Source organism: Sceloporus occidentalis, unplaced genomic scaffold (genome assembly GCF_023333645.1).
Source record: "Sceloporus occidentalis isolate IW3139 unplaced genomic scaffold, rSceOcc1.0.p SCAF_5, whole genome shotgun sequence".
Lineage (NCBI taxonomy): Eukaryota > Metazoa > Chordata > Lepidosauria > Squamata > Phrynosomatidae > Sceloporus > Sceloporus occidentalis.
In genome coordinates this window covers 144,409,890-144,433,706 of record NW_028316985.1, presented here as the reverse complement: position 1 = coordinate 144,433,706, position 23,817 = coordinate 144,409,890, and the positions used below count along the sequence as shown (strand labels likewise).

At 39.9% G+C, this 23,817-nt stretch overlaps 1 protein-coding gene across 1 annotated transcript in view; it reads left to right on the top strand.

Moving 5' to 3' along the window:
- The window catches only part of SMAD1 (SMAD family member 1), a 57,006-nt gene that overhangs the window by 6,559 nt on the left and 26,630 nt on the right, over nucleotides 1-23,817 (top strand). Inside the window, exon 2 of the mRNA XM_089525732.1 lies at nucleotides 16,355-16,946. Within this exon, the coding sequence (XP_089381858.1) occupies nucleotides 16,547-16,946 (400 nt within the window). The 5' untranslated portion in view covers nucleotides 16,355-16,546. The remainder of the gene's footprint in view (nucleotides 1-16,354; nucleotides 16,947-23,817) is intronic.

The following is a 23,817-nucleotide window of genomic DNA, read 5'->3' as shown; positions in this document are numbered from 1 at the left end:
AAGTTAAAAAAAACAACAACAGTTACAATCATCCAATTTAAAACAGTATAAAGCATACAAAAGTTAAAAAATTAAAAAAAACACCCACCCCAATAAGAAGCCTCCCTGTGAGCAATTACGTATTTGTCTTTGGCTGCCAGCAAAAGGAGATCAGGGAAGGGGGCTAGCCTAACCTTGGAAGGGAGTTCCAGAGAGTGGAAGCAGCCATTGAGAAGGCTCTCTCTTATGTCTCCACCAAGAGAGCTGTGATGTTGGCTCTTGTGGGACTGAGAGAAAGCTTCCCCCATAGATCATAAGATTCTGACAGGTTCATGTGGGGATATAAGGTCTTTCAGATAGGATCCCCATAGGGCTTTATAAGTCATGGCTAGCACTTTGAAACCTGTGTTGAAATCTAAATTGGCTTAAGAGCTTATTGAACTGCAGATGTTGACCAAAGGCAGGAAAAACCCTTAACTGTTAAATTGGCATAAATATTCATTTTAAAACTTGCCTTATCCTAGCGTTCTATAGTGGATCACCAAACTCTAACTGCAAAGACATCAGGTCAGTTGGTTTGAGCACTAAAATATTGGGAGATCTACTTTGAGATCCCTGCTCTGTTTAGATGTTCAAGAGGTGGCCTCTGGCATGTGCTGCTTCAGGCAAATGTAACAAACCTAATGAGAGCTGTTATATTTGCAGGCAAACATTTCACAGTTAATTCAGCCTGCAAATGCAATATACTTCCTGGCAATTATAGTGCTATAGAAAACCACAGTTTCTGCTCTGAGTATCAAATAACAATAAGCAAAAGTAAATTGTAAGTGTTCTGTTCCCCCCACCCCTTCCCTACCTACCTCTGTGGCTCAGTGCAGTTCTAGGCATAGCTAGATTCCTGCCCATAGCAAACCTTAGCAATGATGAATTAAGTTATTAACAGAGTTGGAAAAGTGAAGACTTGATTGGTAGATGATTACAAAAATGCTTAGGCCCTACGGATTTTGTTGATGTGAGATGATGTGCCCATCAGTTTGAGTTAATTCAGAAAATGACCTAACCAAAAAATAAAATAAAACAGTGGTGATAGGATATCAAAATTTATGAAATGACTTTCTTCTTGAAGCCTTGTATCTGGTAAGCACATGCCCAATCATGGTTCCAGATCAAAGAGTTGTGGGATAATAATAATAAGATTTATTTATATGCCGCCCAATCACAGGGAATTAAAAAAAATACTGGATTAGTAATTGGTCTTTCCAAACTACATTGTTATATATCCAGCTGTAGACTCCAGGATGTACTATGCAACAAACAATGAGAGTTTTGAAGGCAAAACCTTTTGGGACAGAAGAGGTGAAAATGAAGATTTGGGGAATACTAGTAGCATTTGGAATTTTGACAGACTAAAGGAAGAGTGTGATTACTGTTTCTTTAGGAAAAGGAATTCATTTGAAGAACATGAGGCAGTCTATGGCCTGTTACAGACTACCAAAATAAAGCTGCTTCGGGTCTCTTTGGAGGTATGCTATTTAAATGATGCATGGGTCCTAAGAGTCCGGAGGTCGCACCAAAGCCACATTCCATTCCTAAGCACTGGAGTGCAGCTTTGGTGCAGCTTCCGGATTCTTAGGATGCTTGCATCATTTAAACAGCATACCTCCAAAGAGACCCGAAGCAGCTTTATTTTGGCAGTCTGTAACAGGCCTTTAAGTATTAGTTAAACATTAGTTAATTCATTCTGCAAGTTTTGAATAGCCCTGCAATACCCTGAAGGCACCAGATCTCGTCTGAGCTTGGAATCTAAACAGGGTTAGCATTGGTTAGTAGTTAGATGGGAGACCACCAGAGATTTTCAAGTGTTGTAGGCTATTTTTCTGAGGAAGCAATTGCAAGCCATCTCTGAAAACCCTATGCACTTTAAGGGTTACCATACATCAACAAACAACTTGAAGGCATATACACAAACCTACTTGGGTTATCATGTTCATGGAAAGAGTTGGTAAACCATGCTGAATTGATGAAATGTAAAAGTCCTAATAAGCTGTGGTTACACATTTACTTTACTGTTGGTTTTTGGTGAGGACTTGTGGATAAAATTGGGATTAGAATCATAATTCAAGATTCCTCAGTCTTGTACTTGATGACATGCGTGTGGCACCTAGCATTTCTCAGTTTTTCTTGTCATCTGTGAAAGTGTACTTAGCAAATCAGATTGTTTTTCAAAACAGGTTGGTGCAGTTCTCTTTCTACAGTGAACATCACATGTGATGGATGTGGTTCCAATTCTAATTCTGGTTTAGTCCTTAGTTTGCCCCTTTCCTCCCACAACCTCTCTTTGGAGGTCTGCCTGCTTGAAAATTAAAACTGAATTCTTTAATGTCCAATTATTTATTTTTGACCTCTGGGATTTGGGGATAAAAACCAAATTAGTTGGAAAAAAACTCTCAGGAGAGGCAGTTAATGCCAAGTACTTCCAACTTCTGAGCTAGAGTCACATCAACATAACATTGTATGTATGATCTTTAATGCTGTGAGTGCCCTTTCAGTCCTATATGCATTCTTACTTACATCTATCTACATCAGGGGTAGGCAACCTGCGGCCCGCGGGCCGGATGCGGCCCGGTGAGGCCTTGGGACCGGCCCCAGACCGGTCCTGCCGCCGATTGCCGCCGGGGCCTTTGGCGTCTTGCGCGAGGGGCATGGTGGGGCAATTGTCTAAAGAAGCCTCAGAAACATGCATCTATCTTAACATTTTTTAAAAAATCAGCAAATTTTTTCGCGTGTCCACCATTTTTTATTTAAAAAGTGCCCTCCATTTGAAAATTTTGTCCTACATTTGTCCAGGTTTATTTATTTATTTAATTTTTTTTAAAATTATTTAATTATTTATTTTTTGGCTTCGGCCCCCCAGTTGTCTGAGGGACAGCAACCTGGCCCCCGGCTCAAAAGGGTTGCCTACCCCTGATCTACATCCCAAAAGGGCCCGTGGTAGCTTTACATTGGGCTGGGGCCTTGGAGAGCATAAGCTCAAAATATCTGGAGGTTCAAGGCTGCTTTAGATGATTCTTCCCCCACCCCCGCCTACTTTAGATGTTAAGGAATGTTTAACACTAGGAATATAAAATTAAATCCAGTTAAGATAGATGGAGAAAATACTTGGTGAATCCTCTTGATATGATGTGTTATTATAGTTTTTTGTGGGTTTTTCGGGCTGATGTATTGTTATGAAGGTTGCTCTTGAGTGTTAAGAGTGTGCTTTTTAATTTTATTTACTAAATGTAGCATGTTAATTATGTATTAAATAGTTTGAGTTATTGTTGTTTTTCCTTGAAACCAGAAGTTTGTTGTTGTTATTGGCTGTAAAATCAACTTAGAATTATGGTGAAACTTTCAAGAGCCTGGTCATAATTGCCTTGCTTAGAACTTGCAGACTCTTGTCCATGGCTTCTTTTATTGGGTCTACCTGCCTGTAGCCAAAAGTAGGTGAATTGAAATATTTGATAATATTTGATAAGGAAAATGTTCAATAAAGTATACGTAATGTGACTTACATCTTATTTTCAAATTCAGAGGTATCCTTGGAAATTATTTTTATTGGCATACATAAATATTTAAGATACAACAGCCTAGTAGCATGGATTTCCATTACATTATTTAGATTTTAAAGCAAAGAAATAAAGGTGCAGAAAACTATCAGCATTCTAGTTTTAGTTTGCCTATAGCTCTATACCCCAATATACATAGGCTACTTCAGAATAATCCCCTGGAAAAAAGTTATGTTGCAGCTTTTGATTTTAGACTTGACTGGCATGGTAAACGTTCATGTTTTCCAGGTAGACTTGTCTTATACTTATTCCTTATGTGAACTTTATGAAGCAGTGTTTTTCTGAAACTGGAAAATATTTCTGCAGAGAACTTTCCACCACTTCACCATTACTTGGTAAGTGTAATATCCAGATCTTGTGAATGTTACTTTTTGGACTCCAGCCTCCAGATTCTATAATCCCTAAAATTAGTCCTCATGGTAACTACTCTGTATATATTTAGAGTGCTGCAAGATTATGCAGCCACTATGTTGATAGTCAATTTGAAGATGCATACATACACCCCATATGGCGGGAAGGCTGCATTCATTTTGTTTTCCTGGGCTCATCTTACTCATTTTGCCATTGAGCATGACTTGAGGCTAGACTATAAATGTATGTTGTGCCAGGTGTTATTGCTGAAAACTTTAAGCCGATTACCCCGTTTGGGGTGGGTTGCTGGATACCTATTATTCCTTCATCCATGTTTTTGTATAGTGTCCTTGGATTTTTTTTTTATTTTATTTTATTTTTTTTTGGATTTACATTTGGCTGTCACCCAGTAAAGAAATATTAGTGAACTTGATTTAAACTTTAGAGGTAAGATCTACATTTGGTCCTAAACATGTTGGAGAAATAATCCAGTTTGAGACTGCTTTAACTGCCCCTGCTCAGTGCTAGGGAATTATGGGAACTGTAGTTTATTGTGGCACCAGAGCTCTCCGACAGAGATGGCTAAATCCCTCACAAAACTACACTTCCCAGAATTCCCTGGCATTGAGCCATGGCAGTTAAAGCAGCCTCAAACTGGATTATTTCCACAGTGTATTTTGGACCTTTATTTAAAATGTATCTATACCACATTTCATCAGATTGGGTTCCTGGGCAGCGTACAATACTATAATATTATTAAAAACCTAACATTGTAAAACGTAAACATCAAGCAACCGCAATAAAAGACAGCAGTAAATATTTTTCAGGCAAACAGAAGGCTCATGGAGACAAAATGTCTGCCTAAATATAAATATCAATCTGCTACCCAAATGATAAGTAGACTGGGCATATACCCCTTTAGGGAGGGCATTCTGAAGCTGGGCTGTAACCCTCTTTAAAGAGATTATGTCTTATTTTACAGTCTTTAACTGCATAACACACACACATCAAATAAGGCAATGGTGAGTGTTTTGACACAAGACCTTCATTAAGACAGAGGGAAGTTGGTATGAGTAGAGATGCACATTCAGGTTCCCAAGCCATTAAGAGCTTTACAGATAAGTTTGTCAGAAAGCAGTATCCCCCTCATGGGGACCCTCAATGGAAGCAGCCTTCCTTCTTGTTCAAAAAATCATTAAGTTTTCACAAGTGGTTTAAAGTCATTGGAGATGATGAAGAGTTACTGTCCAAAGCAGTGAGAAGGCATAAATTTGGGGAAGGTTGTCTTATTCACTATGCCTAGCATAGTGGCTATTGCCAGACTAGGTTGGGTTAGCCTGAGTTTAAAACCACACTCAGCCATTGTATTCACTGGGTGACCTGGAGAGTGTAGCACCTCTCAGCTGAATCTACAGTCACGCTATGAGAAACAGTGAACAATATGAGAAAGAAGGTCATGTATAGCCACTATGCTATACTTGAGGAAGACGAAAGAAGGTCATGTATACTTGAGCTCCTTGGAGCAAACAAGGGAAGAAATGTAATGAATGATTTATTTTTACCTGTGCTATAAACTGTTGAATTAATTGAGATGTACAGACATTACAGTTTATCAGTGGTCCATTCTGAATGCTCAGAATAGAGGAAACTCTTGACTAGCATCCTTATGCCAAATTTAAAGAAAATAATGCACAGGATGGTAGTATTGTTAGCTTCTGGTACTCATCTTTAAACTTTAGTCTTTTTTCCAGGTTTGCACAGACACTTGGTCAAGGAAGAGGTGGCATTGCTTCTCGTGCTCACTGCTGTTACCTCTACCACTTAGCTTGCCTTTTTCCTTTAGGGCACAGTCTTGAGTTGGATTTGAGGAGATGCTGTGCAGAGTATCTGCTTTTGGGTCTTTTCTTTGGGTCATGGGCTTTGCTCAGTTTACTGTCATCCCGTGGGAATAATCCAAGCAGCACTGGGTAGCTGAGTGTTGTTGTTATTGTTCTATACTTTCAAGTGCTTTTTTTACTTATGGCGACCCTATCATGGGGTTTTCCTGGCAGTTTTCTTTGGGAGGGTTTTTTTTTGTCATCTTTTTTCATTGTCATCTTCTGAGGCTTGAAAGAGTGTGACATGCCAAAGGTCACCCAGTGGGTTTCCAGAGCCCAGCCGGGATTCAAACCCTGGTCTCCCAGTGTCCTAGTCCAATGTTCAGACCACTACACCATGCTGGCACTCATATACAGCTGAGTCTAACCACCCCTTACATTTCCCACAATGCTGTGGAGAGCCTTGGTTGAAAGATAATGAAAAATTAAATGGATGGTTAGATCCAGCCATTTGACACTGCTCAGAATGCTGAGAGAAGAGGAAAAATAAGGGGCTGAACAGGGCAAACATGGACAGGGTGTTCTACTGGGACCCTTGGAGCTGTTCGAGGATTGAAGTTGCTGATGCCAGGCCAGGTAAACTGACTTTACCTGAGATGTCTTCTTTAAAGCATTACTAGATCTTTTTAGAGTGTGGCTTTGACAACCATTGTTAGGTACTTAAGACTTTGGATCTCTCAGTATCTTTTGTAGTAAAATTGTAACCCATCTTAATCCTTCGGGATAGGAATTAAGAACCTGGGTTTAGAGCTGGTTGTACTTCTAAGTAGTAGACTTTGAAGTAGACCTCTTCCATAATTTTGAACATTTTTTTTCAACCTCTTGAAAATGTCAGAACTATAAACATTTTTAATGAGTAATTCAAACTGTCCTTGCTATTCGTGGCAGTTGCTAAACTGCAGTAGTTTAGTAGAATTAGAGATGGTTTTCTCATATGTAATTATTTTTACTTTAACCGTTTTTCTTTGTATCAGATGTTAGCAGTTTATTCTTATAACTTGCTTATGTCTCTTTCAGTAGGAGAAATTTATTTTTGTTATGAGAGCTTCTGAATACCTTTTTTTTCTTTCTGTACCTTGTTCAAACCCTCCTTAATTGTGATGTATATGTCTATGTATTTAGATTTAATTGTTCTAAAAAAAATTAATGTTCCTACCATAGAGAAACTCTTAACAATTTGCATTAAATAATAATTCAAAACAAACGTACACACCTGAATATATACTGTATAGTCTCAATATTGTGATACAATTTTTAAACTGAAAACATGACTTGCAGCAGCTACACATGCATGAGAACAAGTAAGGGAAAGAGACATTTGCTGCGATCAAATAACTGAGGTCAGTGTTTTCACTTCTGTTTATAACTTTCTCACATTGGCAGTATATGGGGAAACTTGGTGTACTTCTAGTTCTGCAAGTGTTCCAAATATAAGTTGGAGGACTTGTATTGCAAATTTGATTAGCAAAGAGGCAAGAAGACACAAGTTACAGCTTGCTTCACTTTCTGTTCAGTGGAGAGAGAAAAAACTCGAAAGTTTACAGAGTGCATTTGGGGAACTTAAAACAATTTGCTCTGATATGCTTCAGTCTTCCTTAAATTTTGGCTTAAGGAAAGACATTAAAATGGTCTGCGATAGAGAAATCTAGCTTTAAAATGGTGATGGGTATTCAACAAACTGGGAGCATGAAAAAAGCTGATCTTAAAACTCACATCAAATAACTGTGCTTTGTGTTTGCCAGAAGACTGGCAAGGCAAAATGGCATTCTGCTATGGAAGAAAATTATACATTCAGCATAGATGCAGTCCCTTGTGAGGTGTAAGCTAATATACTTCTGTATAATAGCAGTTAAGGCAGAATTGAGCCTGGTATGGTTACAGTGTTTTGCTGGATCATAGGATCATTTGGAAATTGAGGTATCTGCAATCAAATAGAAATTTGCATTTTGTAAGATGTTTATTTCTTGGTGCTGACAGGAAGTGTTTAATTAGAACTGAAACAGATGTTCATCTAGAAGCATTTTGGGGTTAACATTCCTTTTGAGAAGGCTAAAAGAGTCCCCTAACAGCAATCTGCACCAGGGTTATACACTTTTTTGTTGTTGTTTCACAGCTGTAATTTCTCTGAGCTTCTACTTCAAGCCTACTACACCTTTTCATCTTAGTTTGCAGAATTCAGCTGTAGCCCACACTACACAAACAGGCCCATTTCTGATTAGCCAGCATTTATGCTTTTCAGAGCCCTCTCTTACTTTCAACAGGGAAAGCTATGGAGAGGTAGGGCTTCTAAATTAGGGATGGGCTGCTTAGCACATTCCAAAACTGCAGTATACTTTGTTTCCTTGAAGGCTTTCTTTCTTTCAGGCCAGTGATGGACAGCTGAAGAAGATTTGGGGCTTCCCTATCCATCTGCCACTCACTGGACTCTGGTGGGATGAAGCAATTCATTTTTCTGAACGTGATTGGACAACAATTTCTAGATTTTTTTTAACAAAGGGTTATTCTGGGCCCGAAAAACTGCCCTCCAGATAGGCTTGTGCCTTCACCAAACATGCCTGTGATGGTGGTGGGACTGAAAACCTCTCCTGCAGATCTTAAAACTACAGCAATCCTCTGAATCTATACACTAATCCATAGTCAAGTGTGACTTGCAAGTGCGATCAATATATTACTCATATTTACCTGCGCTTTACCCTAGAAAGGTATTATAGCAGCCCTTGTGAACTGTTCTTGTTTCCTGTTAAGGGCAAAGCACCATTTACTGCACCTAGGTTTTGATATCTGTCTGCATTGCTGCCTTTTGGAATCGGGGTTAATTTATGATTTATTCAAAGTGAAGCACATAATATGATGGAGTTGCTTTTTTTTTTAAATGGTACTGCATAGTGTTATGGTAGCCTAAATTGCATCAAGTATGAGACAGAAGCAAACAGGGCTTTTGGTTGGAAAGTAGCATTCAAAAATTCATCTCATACTTATCAGGACTCTGGTTAGCTTTTGAAAGAGCAAGTTTTAACTTATTGAAGAAAATGATAATTGCCTAAAAATTTAAAATAATCATGAATTTGCTATACAGATTATTCAAAAACATGTGTACCAAAACTAATAAAAGGGCCACACAAACAGCCCTTCCTTCAAGCATGTTGCATATAGTAAGAGCTAATGCTATTACCTTACTATAGATGAAATAAATCTGAAAGTAGTAAAGCTATATTAATCCTTACAGTCATCTCTTGTTTCATGGTATATAACAGGGGTCGGCAACCCCCGGCCCGTGGGCCGGATCCGGCCTGGCGAGGTGGCAGGACCGTCCCCAGCCCGGTCCTGCCGCCAAGGCTGCCGCCGCTTACGGGCTCCTTCTCGGCCCATTCGGCCCCAGGCCTCCCTCCAGAGAGAGAGGCCTGGGGCCGCAAAGGCCATGGGGGAGCCCGCGGAGTGGGCAGGCCGCTTCCACAGGCTCCTTCTCGGCCCATGCAGCCCCAGGCCTCCCTCTCCAGAGAGAGAGGCCTGGGGCCGCAAGGGCCGTGGGGGAGCCCGCGGAGGGGGCAGGCCGCTTCCGCGGGCTCCTTCTCGGCCCATGCGGCCCCAGGCCTCCCTCTCCGGAGAGAGAGGCCTGGGGCCGCAAGGGCCATGGAGGAGCCCAGGAGGCAGCCTGCCCAAGCCCTTCCCTTCGGCCTCCCTCCCCTTCGGCCAAAAGGGCCCCTTGGAGCCCTTTCAGCCGAAGGGAAGGGCCTGGGACGGGTGCCCAAGCCCTTCCCTTTTGCTGAAAGCTCAGCCCCTGGCATGCAGCTCCGTCCCCGGAGAGTGGAAGCTCCACCCCAGCTTCAGCCCCCCAGTTGTCTGAGGGACAGCAACCCGGCCCCCGGCTGAAAAAGGTTGCCTACCCCTGGTATATAATAATCCTACAGCAGCTTTCCCCAATCTAGAGCAGTAGGTTAATTTAAGGGTAGGAGGCCATGTGTCAGGCACAGTTCTGTCCTAGAAGAGAAAAGAAGGGCCAGAGGGTTCAGGTGGGATGAGGGATGCTCCTATTGTCTCACCAGTCTCTGATACCACAGATTTTTGTCTCACAGCCTAATGAGAAGGCTAAGTCTGAATCCTGTCAAGTGAGAAAAGAGGTTCAGGCAGACTTTCTTTCATCATATCTGGGAATAGAGCAGAAACCTCCATATGTATGTGTACTGTGGGAGCTAAATTTTTTTTAAAGGGCCACTTCACCCTTATCTGTTTCATGAATATAGTCAAAGTATTGGTAGTGAGGCTGGGCATCTTGGCCAATTTTTCACGCAGGACAAGATTGTGAATTTGACCCAAATAATGTAGTAGTTGTGTGCCTTCAAGTAATGTCTAATTTATGGCAGCACTAAAGCAATTCTATCATGGGATTTTCCTGCAAGATTTGTTCTCAGGGGGTTTTCCTTTGCCTTCCTCTGAGAGTGAGAGAGTGTGACTTGCCCAAGATCACCTGGTGGGTTTCCATCTCTGAACATTCAAATCCTAATCTCTATAGAGTCATAGTCCAAACCACTACACCATGCTAGCTCTGACCCAAATGTAGAAAAGCCTTATTTCTTGTCTGAACTTTGTGGCAAACAGCTCCTCAACCCCCCCCCCACCCGCTCCATTCTCTGGGCACCTGTAGGGGAAGCCACACCTTCTTGTCCTTCTAGCCATAAAGGGAAATAACTTTGCAATTGATAAAGAAATAAAATTCCCTGCCCTTCCTAATGGAGGAATTCAACAATTGGAGAGAGTGGCATAAGACCATGTGTTGGTTTGTAAAAGGATATGGCTTGTAAAGATGTTTCCTTTGATGCTTGTGATGAATATGGATGTATTTCCGTTGCAGAAGGTCCTGATGAAATTATGCAATTATAGCTGACCAGGCAGATCTAAATATAGGCAGAAACGCCTGCTGTTTCACTTTTGTGTATCTTAACACACCCACATAGTTTGTGTAAAATTGTTGTTAAAAAGGACCAGGTGTTTGTAATTGTTGGAGTCAAAAGTGGTGAAGGATCTGTGGAAAGTCAGAAACACTGGACATGTATGCTACTTTTAAAACTTACTATACTGTCTTTCTACCAACACATTGCTGTTAGTATGTATTCTTGATCATGTAACTGCATATGTTTCAGTAGTGAACTGTTGTGTTGGTACTGTATCTGCAAATTTGGCTTAGTGGTTAAGACGCCAATTCTGATTATCAGAATCTTGGCAATTCGAGGCCTGGGTGCTGCATGATGGGGTGAGCTCCTGTCACTAGTCCCATCTTTTGCCAATCTAGCAGTTCAAAAGCATGCAAATGCAAATAGATGGATAGGTACAACTTCTCAGTAGGAAGGTAACAATGTTTGGTGCAGTCATGCTGGCAACATGGCAACTAGAGTAGTCCTTGGACAACACTGGCTCTTCAGCTTAGAAACCCAGAGATGAGCACCGCCCCTTACAGTTGGTTATGACTAGACATTCATTTCTAGGAACTACCTTTACCTTACTGTATCTGTACCATTTTCCAATCCTGATTTCCTTGTTCCAAAAGCATTTTTCTATTTTAAAAAATTGTATTTTTATCCTGGAAATATTTTTTATTAAAGGCAGTTCATGAATTCTGTAACTAAGGAATAAGTACTGTGTGCAGTTGACAGGGATACAATCTGTATCCTAACTCCTCCTTGTTGACCCACTTCTTGTTCTACATATCTCTGTATATAATTTCTAAATGCAGTCTTACCATTGCATACATTCATTTGGACCAGGTATGATACATTGCAAAACAAAATATTCTCAATATGGAATATTCTCATTGGAAGAGTTTGTTTTATCAACAGATACCATTATTCTTCCTGATGCTTTCTACCATACAAATAGCATTGAATTAGAAAATTGACTTGTAGGCATCCTTCACATAGTTGGTAGAGCTCCACAGTGTTAATATAACATGTGTTACATAACATGTAGACTGCATTTCCTGAAGTATATATGATCTGTGGTTGCACTTAAACACTTTTTCAAGTGATTCTAATACCCCTAATCCCATGCTGCCATTGGTTCTACAACAGTACTGTCAACTCCCTTTTGTATGGCATGAAGAACCTTCAGAGGAGCCCACAGAGGGAACCAAGTGTGGGTTACAGATAACCTTAGTACAACCTTCTGTAAGTTACTGCCCTCCATATTTTGGATTACATCTCCAAGCATTTCTGACAACTCCTTATCTGGACTGAGGTTTATGAACAGTGAAGTCCAGAATATTTGGAGAACACCTAATTAGGGAAGCCTGCCATTGGCAAGGACTTTGTTCAGCTTGAGAACTGTAAGAGAGAAACTAAAAGCCAGAGTTTACTCTTTCATTCTCGGAAGTCCAATGTCTCAACTAGAAAACAAATACTGACAAATGTAACATTGGCCTGTTACAGACAGCCAAAATAAAGCTGCTTCGAATCACAGTGGAGGTATGGTGTTTCAATGATGCATGCGTCCTAAGAGTCCAGAAGTCGCACCAAAGCCACGCTCAAGACTGGATCATGGCTTTGGTGTGGCTTCTGGACTCTTAGGATGGTGCATCATTGAAACACCATACCTCCACTGTGACTCGAAGAAGCTTTATTTTGGCTGTCTGTAACCGGCCATTGTGGCTTAAACATTGTTCTATCTCATTTCCACATTAATGTGTACATTGTAAATATATCTACAAAAATATTTATTTTTGAATATATTTGTAAACAGAATATACATTTCTAGACATAATTGTAGCCATTTCTAATTGTGTACAATTTTTCCAGGTTTTTTTTTTTTACAGCTAGGGACTTCTGCAAAATTAACTAAAGTATAACTACAACTGTTCAAATACATATGAGAACACAAAGTGATAGCAGTTAGTAGTTATGATGTTTATGTTATATCTATATACATTATAATATATGTGTATATATTTGCATAAAATCTAAGGATTTGAATATAGTGGATAGGAAACTTTATATTCCCAGTATTTAAAGTAGCTAATGATTCTTTTTATCCTTGAATTAAAAAAAATCAATAGATTCTAAACAAGAATAAAATCAAGTTATGATAAAGAGTATGTTCAAAACCAGTTTGGAATTAAGAGAGCTGAATTCCTCTGGCTTAGGCTAGTGCCATGCCATCCACAATCTTATCTTCATGGACTGCTAAGTTGTTGGAAGCAAAGAATTTGTAGAAGGGTACATTTATTTGGGAAAGAGGGGAGTAGGTGTCAGATGCAGTCTCGTGTTAATTGTTGTTTGTATTTCTAACTGATAAGGCCTCTTGCTGCTCAGAGTAATGCAGGAAATGGATATGTTGCAGAAACAAGAAGTGGGAGAAAGGAAAATGGAATGTACTGGCAAACGCTTGAGGCACTTTAAGAGTACTGGAAACAAGAAGCCTGCGTGATTTAGGCTTAGGAGTGTTTGTTTCAAAACACCTACCTAACATCCTTTGCTTATCTGTTATATTCGGATATTAAAGCACCCTCAAAGTGCCCACATATCCACCTGACCCCATCATGCAGATCAACACATAGTAAACCAGCTACATTCTTGCTTTGACATGCAATGGGAGATCCTGATTGGGATGAGTGTGTGTTGTTATTTGGTCTGTCTGAGATGGAGGGAGGCAGTAAGGGTAGTGTGCACAGTATAGTAAACTCCTTGCATTCTATTTCATGCTGGGGGGGGGGAGTTGTCTTACTAAACTCCCTCCTAGTACTACCTTATGTCTGAAATGTTCTTTGTTTAGCCTCTGTTCTTTATTTTCTTTAGCCACATAGGTGTGAGTTGTTACACATGGCTATAGGGTAGAAGCTGTAAGCAGCCCGCACAGCTATTTTTGTGGGCCCCTAGAGTCCAATGTTTTGTTTCCAATTACCCCCTCTAGAAGGCATGGGGGCGATTTTAGCATTCCCCCTTAGATGATTTTAGGCCCAGGAGAGTCCATTTCCCCTAATATAAAGTATTTGGTGGCAAAATCCCCACTTTTTTGTGGTTAGAGTATAACCTTCCAAGCATTAAAGCCTGCTAACCCTCACCAGTTACCCATCTCATCTGGCCCATGCATGCAGAGATGAAAGTTTACACTGATTTGGAAGCCAGTGGAAAACAGCCCCTGCAAGCCCAGTTGATCAGGGAGAGGTGGGTAAGGTTCCTTCACCCTTTGCTTAGTCAAGAGCCCCAACTTGGTTTAGTTCAAAGCAAGTTAGGCAAAAACCCCACAGTTCCTCCCCAGTGGTAGCTGTATGTTGTCAGAACTGCCAGCTCCAGCTTCAGTACTTTTCACTGGCAGTCAAACCTTGAGTGACTGGCAGTTCCTCTTCAGGGTTTTGAGACAGTGGTCTTTCCCAGCTCTAGCTGGAGATGCAAAGATTTCCTCTATGCTCTGTCACTGGGCTGCTTCCTTTCCCATGGTCCACAAACTTTCCTAAAATATACAAAAAAAGGACCATTATGGGGTTTTCCAACCATTCAGGTAAAATCTGAATTGAGTGCTCCTAAGGGTGCTTCCTGCACCAAGATAAAGTGCAGTGTAGTTAAGTATTAATTGCAGAGAATACATGTAACAGGACCCAGTTTGCCTTCTGCCCATCCGTAATGTAATTTCTGGACAAACCTCTGTGATGTGTTTTAAACCATGGAACATCTTGTAGCAAACATCATTATTCTCATGCTTACTGAGATAGGAGTAATCCCCACTCAAGCGTGCATAGATAGGACTGCAGTCTTAGCCAGCCTTTTGTTGTCACTTTGTTAATGGAAATATACCTACATAGAAAACAAGTGCACAATTATTTGTACTGTCTGTTAACATAGTTAAATCCCTGCTTCCACTCTATCTTGACTTACCTCTAGATGCATTGGTGGAAGAAGCAGTACCAGGGAATCCTTGATACAGTGGAGAGATTTAGAGGTGCAATACTACTCTCCATAGGAAAGAACCAAGAGTAAAGACTGAATTTGGTGAAGTGACTTTCTGTTGTTCTCATGTAAGCCTTTGCTTTTACAACTGTTCCGTAGTCTGTCTAGGCCTGTCTTTGAATAGGGAGGATCATGATAAGAATAAGTTCATCTTTGGATGAATCCAGATCCAGACATTATCTTACATTTAATGTAAATTGCCATGTGGCTGGTGTTCATATGTTGATTCCATATGTATGTTGATTAAAAAGGCTGCCCAGTGAGTACGCAAACCTGTTTTTCAGTGCTCCTGGCTTACCATATTTATTAATTTTGTGGCAGCCATCTCTGTTTTAAGTTCCTTCTGAATCATAAATAATTCCTCTTTATTTGGAGGATGTTTAGAATGCAACTGTTCTGAGGCATTTGAACTTTAATACTACAAAATGGATTTCTCCTGTCTGTAGTGGTTTTGTAAGTGAATGTGACAAAGCAATCTGATCAAAGCTTTTAAAATCTTTCCATGCAGTTAATTATAGTTTAGGTCATACTCACCTATTCCTTGTGTATTTATTTGAACTCTAGTACAAAAAAAAAAAAAAAAATCAAGTGCTTTCTGTATTACCTTCTTGTGAATCTTTCAGTTTCTTCAACAGCTAGTCATTTTTAAAAAGTGATGAAAAAATATTGGAGGCAGATTTATTCAACAATAATAAAGACATTACATACAAATGTGAACATGAAACCTAGACTGTACCTGCTAGGAATAACCAATGAAGAGGGAGAACAAAAACATTGAAAGTTATGATTTTATATGATAACAGCAGCAAGAGCAATATATGCAAAAAATAGAAAACAGGAAAAACCTTATATAACAGAATGGCTACTTAAATTATATCATTTTATGGAAATAGACAAATTAATGTCTAATTAGAAATTACTCAGTGGATAAATATAAGAAAGATGGGTCAAACCTACCTATATATCTTAAATATAGGGAGAGAAATGTGTATATGGGAAAAAGGATTGAAGAACTAACAAGTTCAATAGAAATGGTATATACAATATTTACCCATAACATTTGTAAATATATATTAAGGGGGAAATAACTATAATAGTATAAATAAATACATATAAGAAAAGAGTAAATAAAGTTTGTTAAAGTATCAAAAGATATTCATGAATTAGAGAGAAGGAAGTCATTTTAGTATTTATGTTTGATGTTAGCGATGTTTGTATAAGTGTAATTTGAATATATGTGTATGTTATGTTATTCTATGTCATTTTATTTTCATTTAAGAATAATAATAAAAAGAATTAGAAAAAGAAAAGAAAAAAATCACTTGTTTTACCTTTTGGTACCGCCTTAGGTGAATTTACTAAGTGATTTTGAAGGGGAGGAAGTTTGCATCTTAGTAGGAAGTGGTCTGCTTGATGGCACATCTGAAAAAGTGGTGTTTCATGTACAGCATATGAGAAACCTTCCTTCTAGTTCTGTATTTTATATTAATCAAGAATTTCGTGTCTGCCTCGGGATCCTGCCTGTTCAGTAAAATGGTACAGCATTTGAGATTGTTCAAATTATATGTATTAAAGAGGCATTGACTTTCCTCACTTTTGTCTCCTTTAGGTGCCTTACTCAGATTTGGAACCCAAAGACTAGAGAAAACAGTTGTCATACTGGAATGTTAGTTTCGCTTTTCAAGACATTTGGATCAGAAAGCTTAAAGGGATAATACAAACTCACTGAAGACTGTTGTTGCAAACTGTTGCAGGAATTGTTTTTCTAGACCTTGTGTGTGGGTACTCCTTCATCGTCACCATGAATGTGACGAGTTTGTTCTCCTTCACAAGCCCAGCTGTTAAAAGATTGCTGGGATGGAAACAAGGAGATGAAGAGGAAAAATGGGCCGAGAAGGCTGTTGATGCTTTAGTTAAGAAGCTGAAGAAGAAAAAAGGAGCCATGGAAGAGTTAGAAAAAGCATTAAGTTGTCCAGGTCAGCCTAGCAACTGTGTCACAATTCCGCGCTCGTTAGATGGCAGACTTCAGGTCTCCCATCGGAAGGGGCTACCCCATGTAATTTATTGCCGTGTGTGGCGGTGGCCAGATCTGCAGAGCCATCATGAACTTAAACCACTGGAATGCTGTGAGTTTCCCTTTGGTTCAAAACAGAAGGAAGTTTGCATCAATCCCTATCATTACAAGCGAGTGGAAAGTCCAGGTATGTAATTTCATTATATGCTCTTTCCACAACTCCTCACTGCAACCTAATTTGTTGCATATGCATACCTTGTCGAGCAACAATCACTCAAAGCAACAACACTGCTTAACTATAGAAATGAATTTTACAATTCAGTAAGTGGGCTGTTTCTTCACTTACCCTAAGATGGAAATGTGTGTTTCTGTATGTGTCTGTATGTGTGCCTTCAAGTCACTTCTTGACATGGAGTGACCCCATGAGTTCCATAGTATTTTCTTAGGCATGCAGTACTCAAGACATGTTTCTCCATATTTTTCCTCTGAAATATAGCCTACCACAACTGATATTCCTGTGCACTCCTCCATCCAAGTGCTAACCAGGCCTGGCTCTGTTTAGCTTTAGTGCTTGTGTACCCAGAGTATGAACTCTTGAAGCATTTAACTATAATTGTGTCTGACATTGTGTATCATAGCTGAGATTGAGGTCCATGTACTTGTGTTATAAAATACTGTACAACTCTCCTTTGATAACTCAGTAAGTTAATAATAGTTATTTGTTAGAGAATAAATGAAAATAAACATGCATGATATATGTTTATCTGTGTTTTATATTGACCAATGAAGTAAACTTTCATTACATTCATAGTAATACCTGGAACGCTGACTTCAAAATAAGGGTTGAATACATCAATTTTCAGGAGAAAGCTTATTGGACACCTGTGCTTTTCTATACTATTTATGGGGTACATGCTCTAAAAGCTATGATACTTAAATCTTCTGAGCTAGGACTGGATAACTTGCTCTGGTTTAGTTCTAAATTTTATTACCTCTTTGATTTATAAGAAATTGTAAAGTGAACCAAAACTACTTCCAGTGTTATGCATTGAGGATTTGTTTAACGTAGTTTTTTGTGGGTTTTTCAGGCTACCTGGAAGAGTTTATTCCTGATGTTTTGCCAGCATCTGTGGCTAGCATCTTTAACCAAGGATAATACAGTATATATACCCCACTTACGTCCATACCAGTATTCTCTGAAGATGCCAGCCACAGATGCTGGTGAAACATCAGGAATAAACTCTTCCAGTATATGGCCACATAGCCTGAAAAAAAACACAAAAAACTATGTATACTAGCCTTGAAAGCCTTCGAATTCAGATTTGTTTAACCATCTCTAGAAGGCTGAAGAATAGTTAGATAGTGAATTTATTCTGCATGATCCAGTTAATAGAACTACAGTAGTTTAGTTTTTGTTTAGGTCACCAGCTGATATTCTTATAAGAATATTGAACAGTGGTGTGTGAAACTGAGTGGGAGAGTAGAAACTGGTAGAAATAAAAATTTACAGAGTGTCCCACTTGCTTGTTTGTACATTATATATACCATAAAATATATTTTTAGAGTGATCACTATGAAAACTGATGTGTCAGCTGGAAAGCTTGAAATGGTTAGCTGTAGCTGATGGGAAGGCATAACTTTTAACTGGCAATTGAAAGGTTGGAGAGTACGAGCTTTGTCAGCATGCTTCCTGGTAGGCTGCTGCCCATACGTGGTGATAGGAGAAGGAAGGAGCAATGGGGGAAGCTTGTCGTCATCTGGCAAACACTCCAACACAATTGTCGGAAAGAAGTGCCTTGTGCAGGCATGTCTGTAAAAGCTAACTGTAACTGACTATACAAAACTGTTTGTGTACTGGATACACAAGTAGTGTTGTAGCTAAAGGATGATGCCAAATCTAGCTGGCTGCCTTTTGATAAATATTAAACACAGCTTTCAATCTGATCTAAGAATATATTTTGTGTAACCACTCCTTGTGAAAGGAATGGATAGGTTTTATGTGTACTAATGTAGCTGCTGTTCTTCTGGAGCTGTTAATGTGGACTCTCGCCTTGGAACCTTTGTTTGTTTTGGAAAGGCCTTTTACATAAAGCAATCCTACAATTCCCTGGAAAGATATTTTTTCTCTTTTACAGAACCCACTCAGACCTGTTGAATATCTTGATGCTTCAATCTTCCAAGTAATTACACTTAATGTAGTCAACTCCTCACAGGCTAGCTTTCCATTGTGTCTGTATTTTAAGTTAGTAATATAAGCTGCTAGAAAAAAAAGTGTGTTTTAGTCACATTCATGAGAGTTAAAATACAACTTTTAGCCTTAAATGACAGAGGAAGAAGGAAGCAATTTTATTTATTTACTTAATTTATGTCCCACCTTTCTCCCATTGCAGGACCCAAAGTGGCAATTCTGCTAATTTGTTCAAGTCATCTGCTAAACTTTATGCAACATTTTTAGTTAATTGGAGTTATGCATTACTTAAGAGCTATAGATCCCTTACAACTTCCTTAATATAGCTATATCCTTCCATACTATAGCTTCCTTACATATGTATCTCAGGGTTCCAAATCTTCCCTCAGTAGCAGAGTTTTGCTAATGATTTCTTGGCATGGAGAAATCCAGCAGTTGTTTAACAGAGAGTTGTAATATTAAGGATCTCTGCATATAAGTGCTAAAGGCATATGTACCAAGTGCTAGAAGGAGAAACTGGAAGTATCCTTGGAATGTATGTGTCATACAAAAACTTCCTTTTTGTGCTGTAGGATTGTTCTTCCCAACCAAGTGAAAAGGTGGTTATGGTGGGGTGGGGTTTCAATGGCAAAGTCTGGATTGCAACTAAGTTGAGCCAAATTTCCCAAAACAATATACGGTGCGCCCTTTTTTTATGTGGGGGATCCATTCCAGACCCACCCCCACCCCTGCATAAAAAAACGCGTATGCTTGAGCCCCATTGAAAGTAATGGGGCTTGTGTATGTGGCGGTGTCGCAGTTGCGCATACATACCTTGGGCATGCGCCCCATTAATCTAAATGGGATGTGCCGCCCCTTGCCCCCCACTTGCTCCCGCACGGCTTCCAGCATATGCTGAAAACCACGCATAGTGTGTCCGCATATGACGCGGGTGCACTATATATCTTGATAAACAGCTGGGAGTAATGCTGCTTGGTCTAAAAATCCCTCCCTTCGATTAATGTGGAAATTCTGGAACACTTGATTGATGGAGGCTTAAAGCAATTGAAGATACAGCTGGTTTCTGGTTGCCTTGTATGTGCCATGAAAGAGCCAGGCAGTGGGTAACTTGTTGCATTGACCTTTCTTTTTGCTGTTGTTGCCCACTGGATACTAAGAGGGTGAGTATTAATGTTTTCCTTGAAATAAGGCAATCCTCATTTTCTGATAATTGATTAGAAGGATGAAACAAAGTTTGTTTTTGAGCAGAATACATGACAGAGAATGTTTTGGTGTGCAAGAAAGGGGGAAAATTTGTAATGGACAGGTTAATATTTTTTTTAAAAATTGTAGCCATCCATACCTGAAGTCTTGGAACAAGAAGTGTTTTAAAACTAGAAAAGAAGAGAAGAAATAAACAACTATTAAGTACCTTTCTTCAGCTCTTCCTCCAGCTACACCAGTTCATTCAGTAGTGATGAGCAATGGTTATTGAGATGAGAATCATGAGGATGGGTGTGAAAACAATGCATAAATTTCAAAGGTGGAAGGGATATGGGGAGTTGCAGGAGTTGCTCTGAATTTGTATTTCCTGTAGACCAGGTTTGGACACATGCTTGCTACCCAGATGCTGTTGGAAATCTAGCTCCTATCAGCTCCACCCAGCATGACCAGTGGTCAGGGATGCAGAAGTGTAAGGATTCCAAGCAGTTTGTAACAATTTGTCACCGGTTGCTCACTCTTGCTCTAGGTTCAGGTGGCTGTACATAAATAGCAGGTACAATGTGCTTTTGATTTTTTTCTGTCACATACACTTTGTCTATAGTTACAATGGTCTGAACTTTATCAGGCTGTGCTGAGCTAGGATAATCAATAAGAATAACTCTTGAACAGATTTTCTTGTGTGAAAAATAAACTTTGGATACAAAGAAATCTGTCTTCAAAACACACAAGTATTGTATGAAATACTTGTATCACGTCACAAAAATATTTCTGCATTTTGGCTCTTCAAAGAAATCTGTCTTCAAAACAGATAAACACTTAAGCAAGTACAGTGGGCCCTTCTCATCTATGGGGGTTGCATTTCAGACTCCCCTCCCTGTGGAGGGCAAAAACTGTGGGACCTCAAGTCCCACCGTATTCAATGGCCTTGTGCCCAACTGCTCTCCCAGGGCCACATGTGCACGTGGCCATTGAAATAAATGGGGCTTGCCATCCACGGATGTTCAAATCCACAGATGGCAAGCCCACTGTTGGGGCAGGCACACTGCATAGTACAGTGCATCCTTCCTATTTATGGGGGTTCTATTATGCCCCCTCCCATGCGTGGATGGGAAAAGTGCAGTAGCTGAAGCCCATATTAGTCATGGGTGGTTTTGTGCATGTTCCTATGTTGGTATGGCTGTGTGCACATGCTGACATTGACTAATATGAGATAGGGTGATTCGTAGGAATTCCAGTCCATGGATGGCTAGCCCATCATTATAGCAGACTAACTCTATGAAATACTTGTACAGTATCCCTAATCTGAAATTCTTGAGACCAGAAGCGTTTCACAGTTGGGATTTTTTTTATTTTATTTTTTAGATTTTGGAGTGCATAAGTACAGTAGTATAGCCCATTATTTGTTAACTGGCCTGAACTCATGGCAACCCTGTAGATGAGACATCCTCAAGATCTCCTGTCCTCAACTACTCCTTCAGGCGTGTAGCCACAGCCTGCTTGATTGAATCTATCCATCTGGTATGCAGTCTACCTTTTTTCCTACTGCCCTCTATTGAGACATGCCTTCTCATGATGTGGCCAAAGTACAACAGCCTCAGTTGGTCATCCTAGTTTCTAGGGATAGCTCAGACTTGATCTCTTCCACTATTCATTTGTTTGTCTATCAGTACATTCACGGTATCCTTCACACTCTTCTCCAGCACCACATCTCACATAAGTGTATGTCTGCTTTCTTCATTGTGTAGCTTTTGCACCTATACTGTATTTGCGAGGCTGGAGGGAGACGCAAGTCTGAAGAAAGACTCAAAGATCTGTGAAATTATGGGAGACATGGATTAGCATTGAGCACTACTCTTGGATTCTTGCCATTTTACAGATTCTCAGTCTGTCACTAGCCTCACGTCTTTTTGCCACCAGCCTCCCACTTCTACCTTTGAGTTGGCTGCTATGGTGCTCCTGCTGTTTAGTCTTCTCCAGCCTCATATCTCATTTATTTTACTTCAATGTTGATTGTGCAGTGTGTTTTGGATCATTGTTTTCAGTACTGTTTTACAGAAAATATAATTTAATTTATTGTTTTCCATATTAAAGTTTGTATCCTGCATTTCTAATGCATATGCATCACTCAGAGTAACTATAATAATTTAATAATAATTTTTATTTATATTTCCTGCCTCTCCCTGTGGATCGAGGTGGGGTTACATCAATAAAATAGTAAAATACAAGTATAAAAATACAGATAATAAAACACTAACGATATAATTTTAAATTAAAACATCATCTGAACAACCAGAAACATCCAAAAACTTAGTGTTATAACCAGAGTAGAGCGTTTTATCTTAAAATCTCCTATAAGAGGTCAGGTGGGTAAGCCCGCCGGAAGAGATCTGTCTTAACAGCCTTCTTAAAGTCATCTAAGATGGTAATAAGACAGATCTCTTCCGGTAAGCTATTCCATAATTTGGGGGCTGCGTCTGTAAATGATCTATGAGAAGTTGTTGTTAGCCTGGAATTATGGTGTTCTAATAAATTTTCCCCTGATATTCTGAGAGTGTGGGGCGGATTGTGTAGGGAGAAGAGTTCCTTCAAGTAACTCGGGCCCAAGCCATGTAGGGCTTTAAAGGTAATAAGACTGGTGCCCAGTCTGGCTGCTGCATTTTGAACCAATTGAAGCTTCCAAACTTGTACCACTGCTTTAAGGTCCTTTTTGTCCAGGTAGGGACGCAGTTGGCGTATCAACTGAAGTTGGTACCAAGCACTCCTGGCTATCGCATCTACTTGAGATGACAACTGTAGAGATGGATCCAGGAGTACTCCCAAACTGCGAACTTCGTCCTTTAGGGGAGGTGTGACCCCATCCAGGACTGGTTGACAAAGCTCCGTCTCCGGATTTGGGGTACCTATCGCGAGCACCTCCATTTTCTCTGGATTCAACTTGAGTTTGTTTTCCCTCATCCAGCCCATTACCAACCTATGACATGTATGTATACTTAGTTCTGCTATTACACATGTTTTTACAATGTGAATTGGCAGTAACATGACTAGTTAATACAGGATTATTAACTCTCAATTGGCTGAAGCATAATTCCATTTTGAGCATTCAAAACTGGCCCTTCTCCACATCTCAACTATTAAGCAGCAACCCAACCTCCCTCATCTTAGCTGTTCAGTTTGTTAGCCACATGAGTTTGAGAAGTGAGGAACTGAAGTGAGGTGGATGGAAGTAAGGTGAAGGAGTATTTGCAAGGTAGAGATGAAATTTTAAGTCAGGACAGGAGTGAATGAGGTGTTTGTGAGGATAAGATTTTAAGTCAAGACAGGAGTGACTGAGGTGGATGGAAACAGGGGTAAGAACATTTGTGAGGGATGACATTGTAGGTCAAAACTAAAGTGAAGTGGATGGAAGGAGGGTAGGAGGGAGCATTTGTAAGTTAGGGATGAGATTTAAGCTGGGACAGGAGTGAGTGAGGTGGATGGAAGGAGGGAGGGTGTTTGTAAGGGATGAGATTTTAAGCTGAGATGAGTGAGTGATGGGAACAAGGGAGAGGAAGCATTTGCACAACGTTTGACCATTGCGACAAGCCAAGGCTAGTCTGTGTCAAGATACAAGTGTTAACAGCTGTTTAAAGTATTGGGGCTCACTCTACTTTGTGTGTAGGGCCCAGAG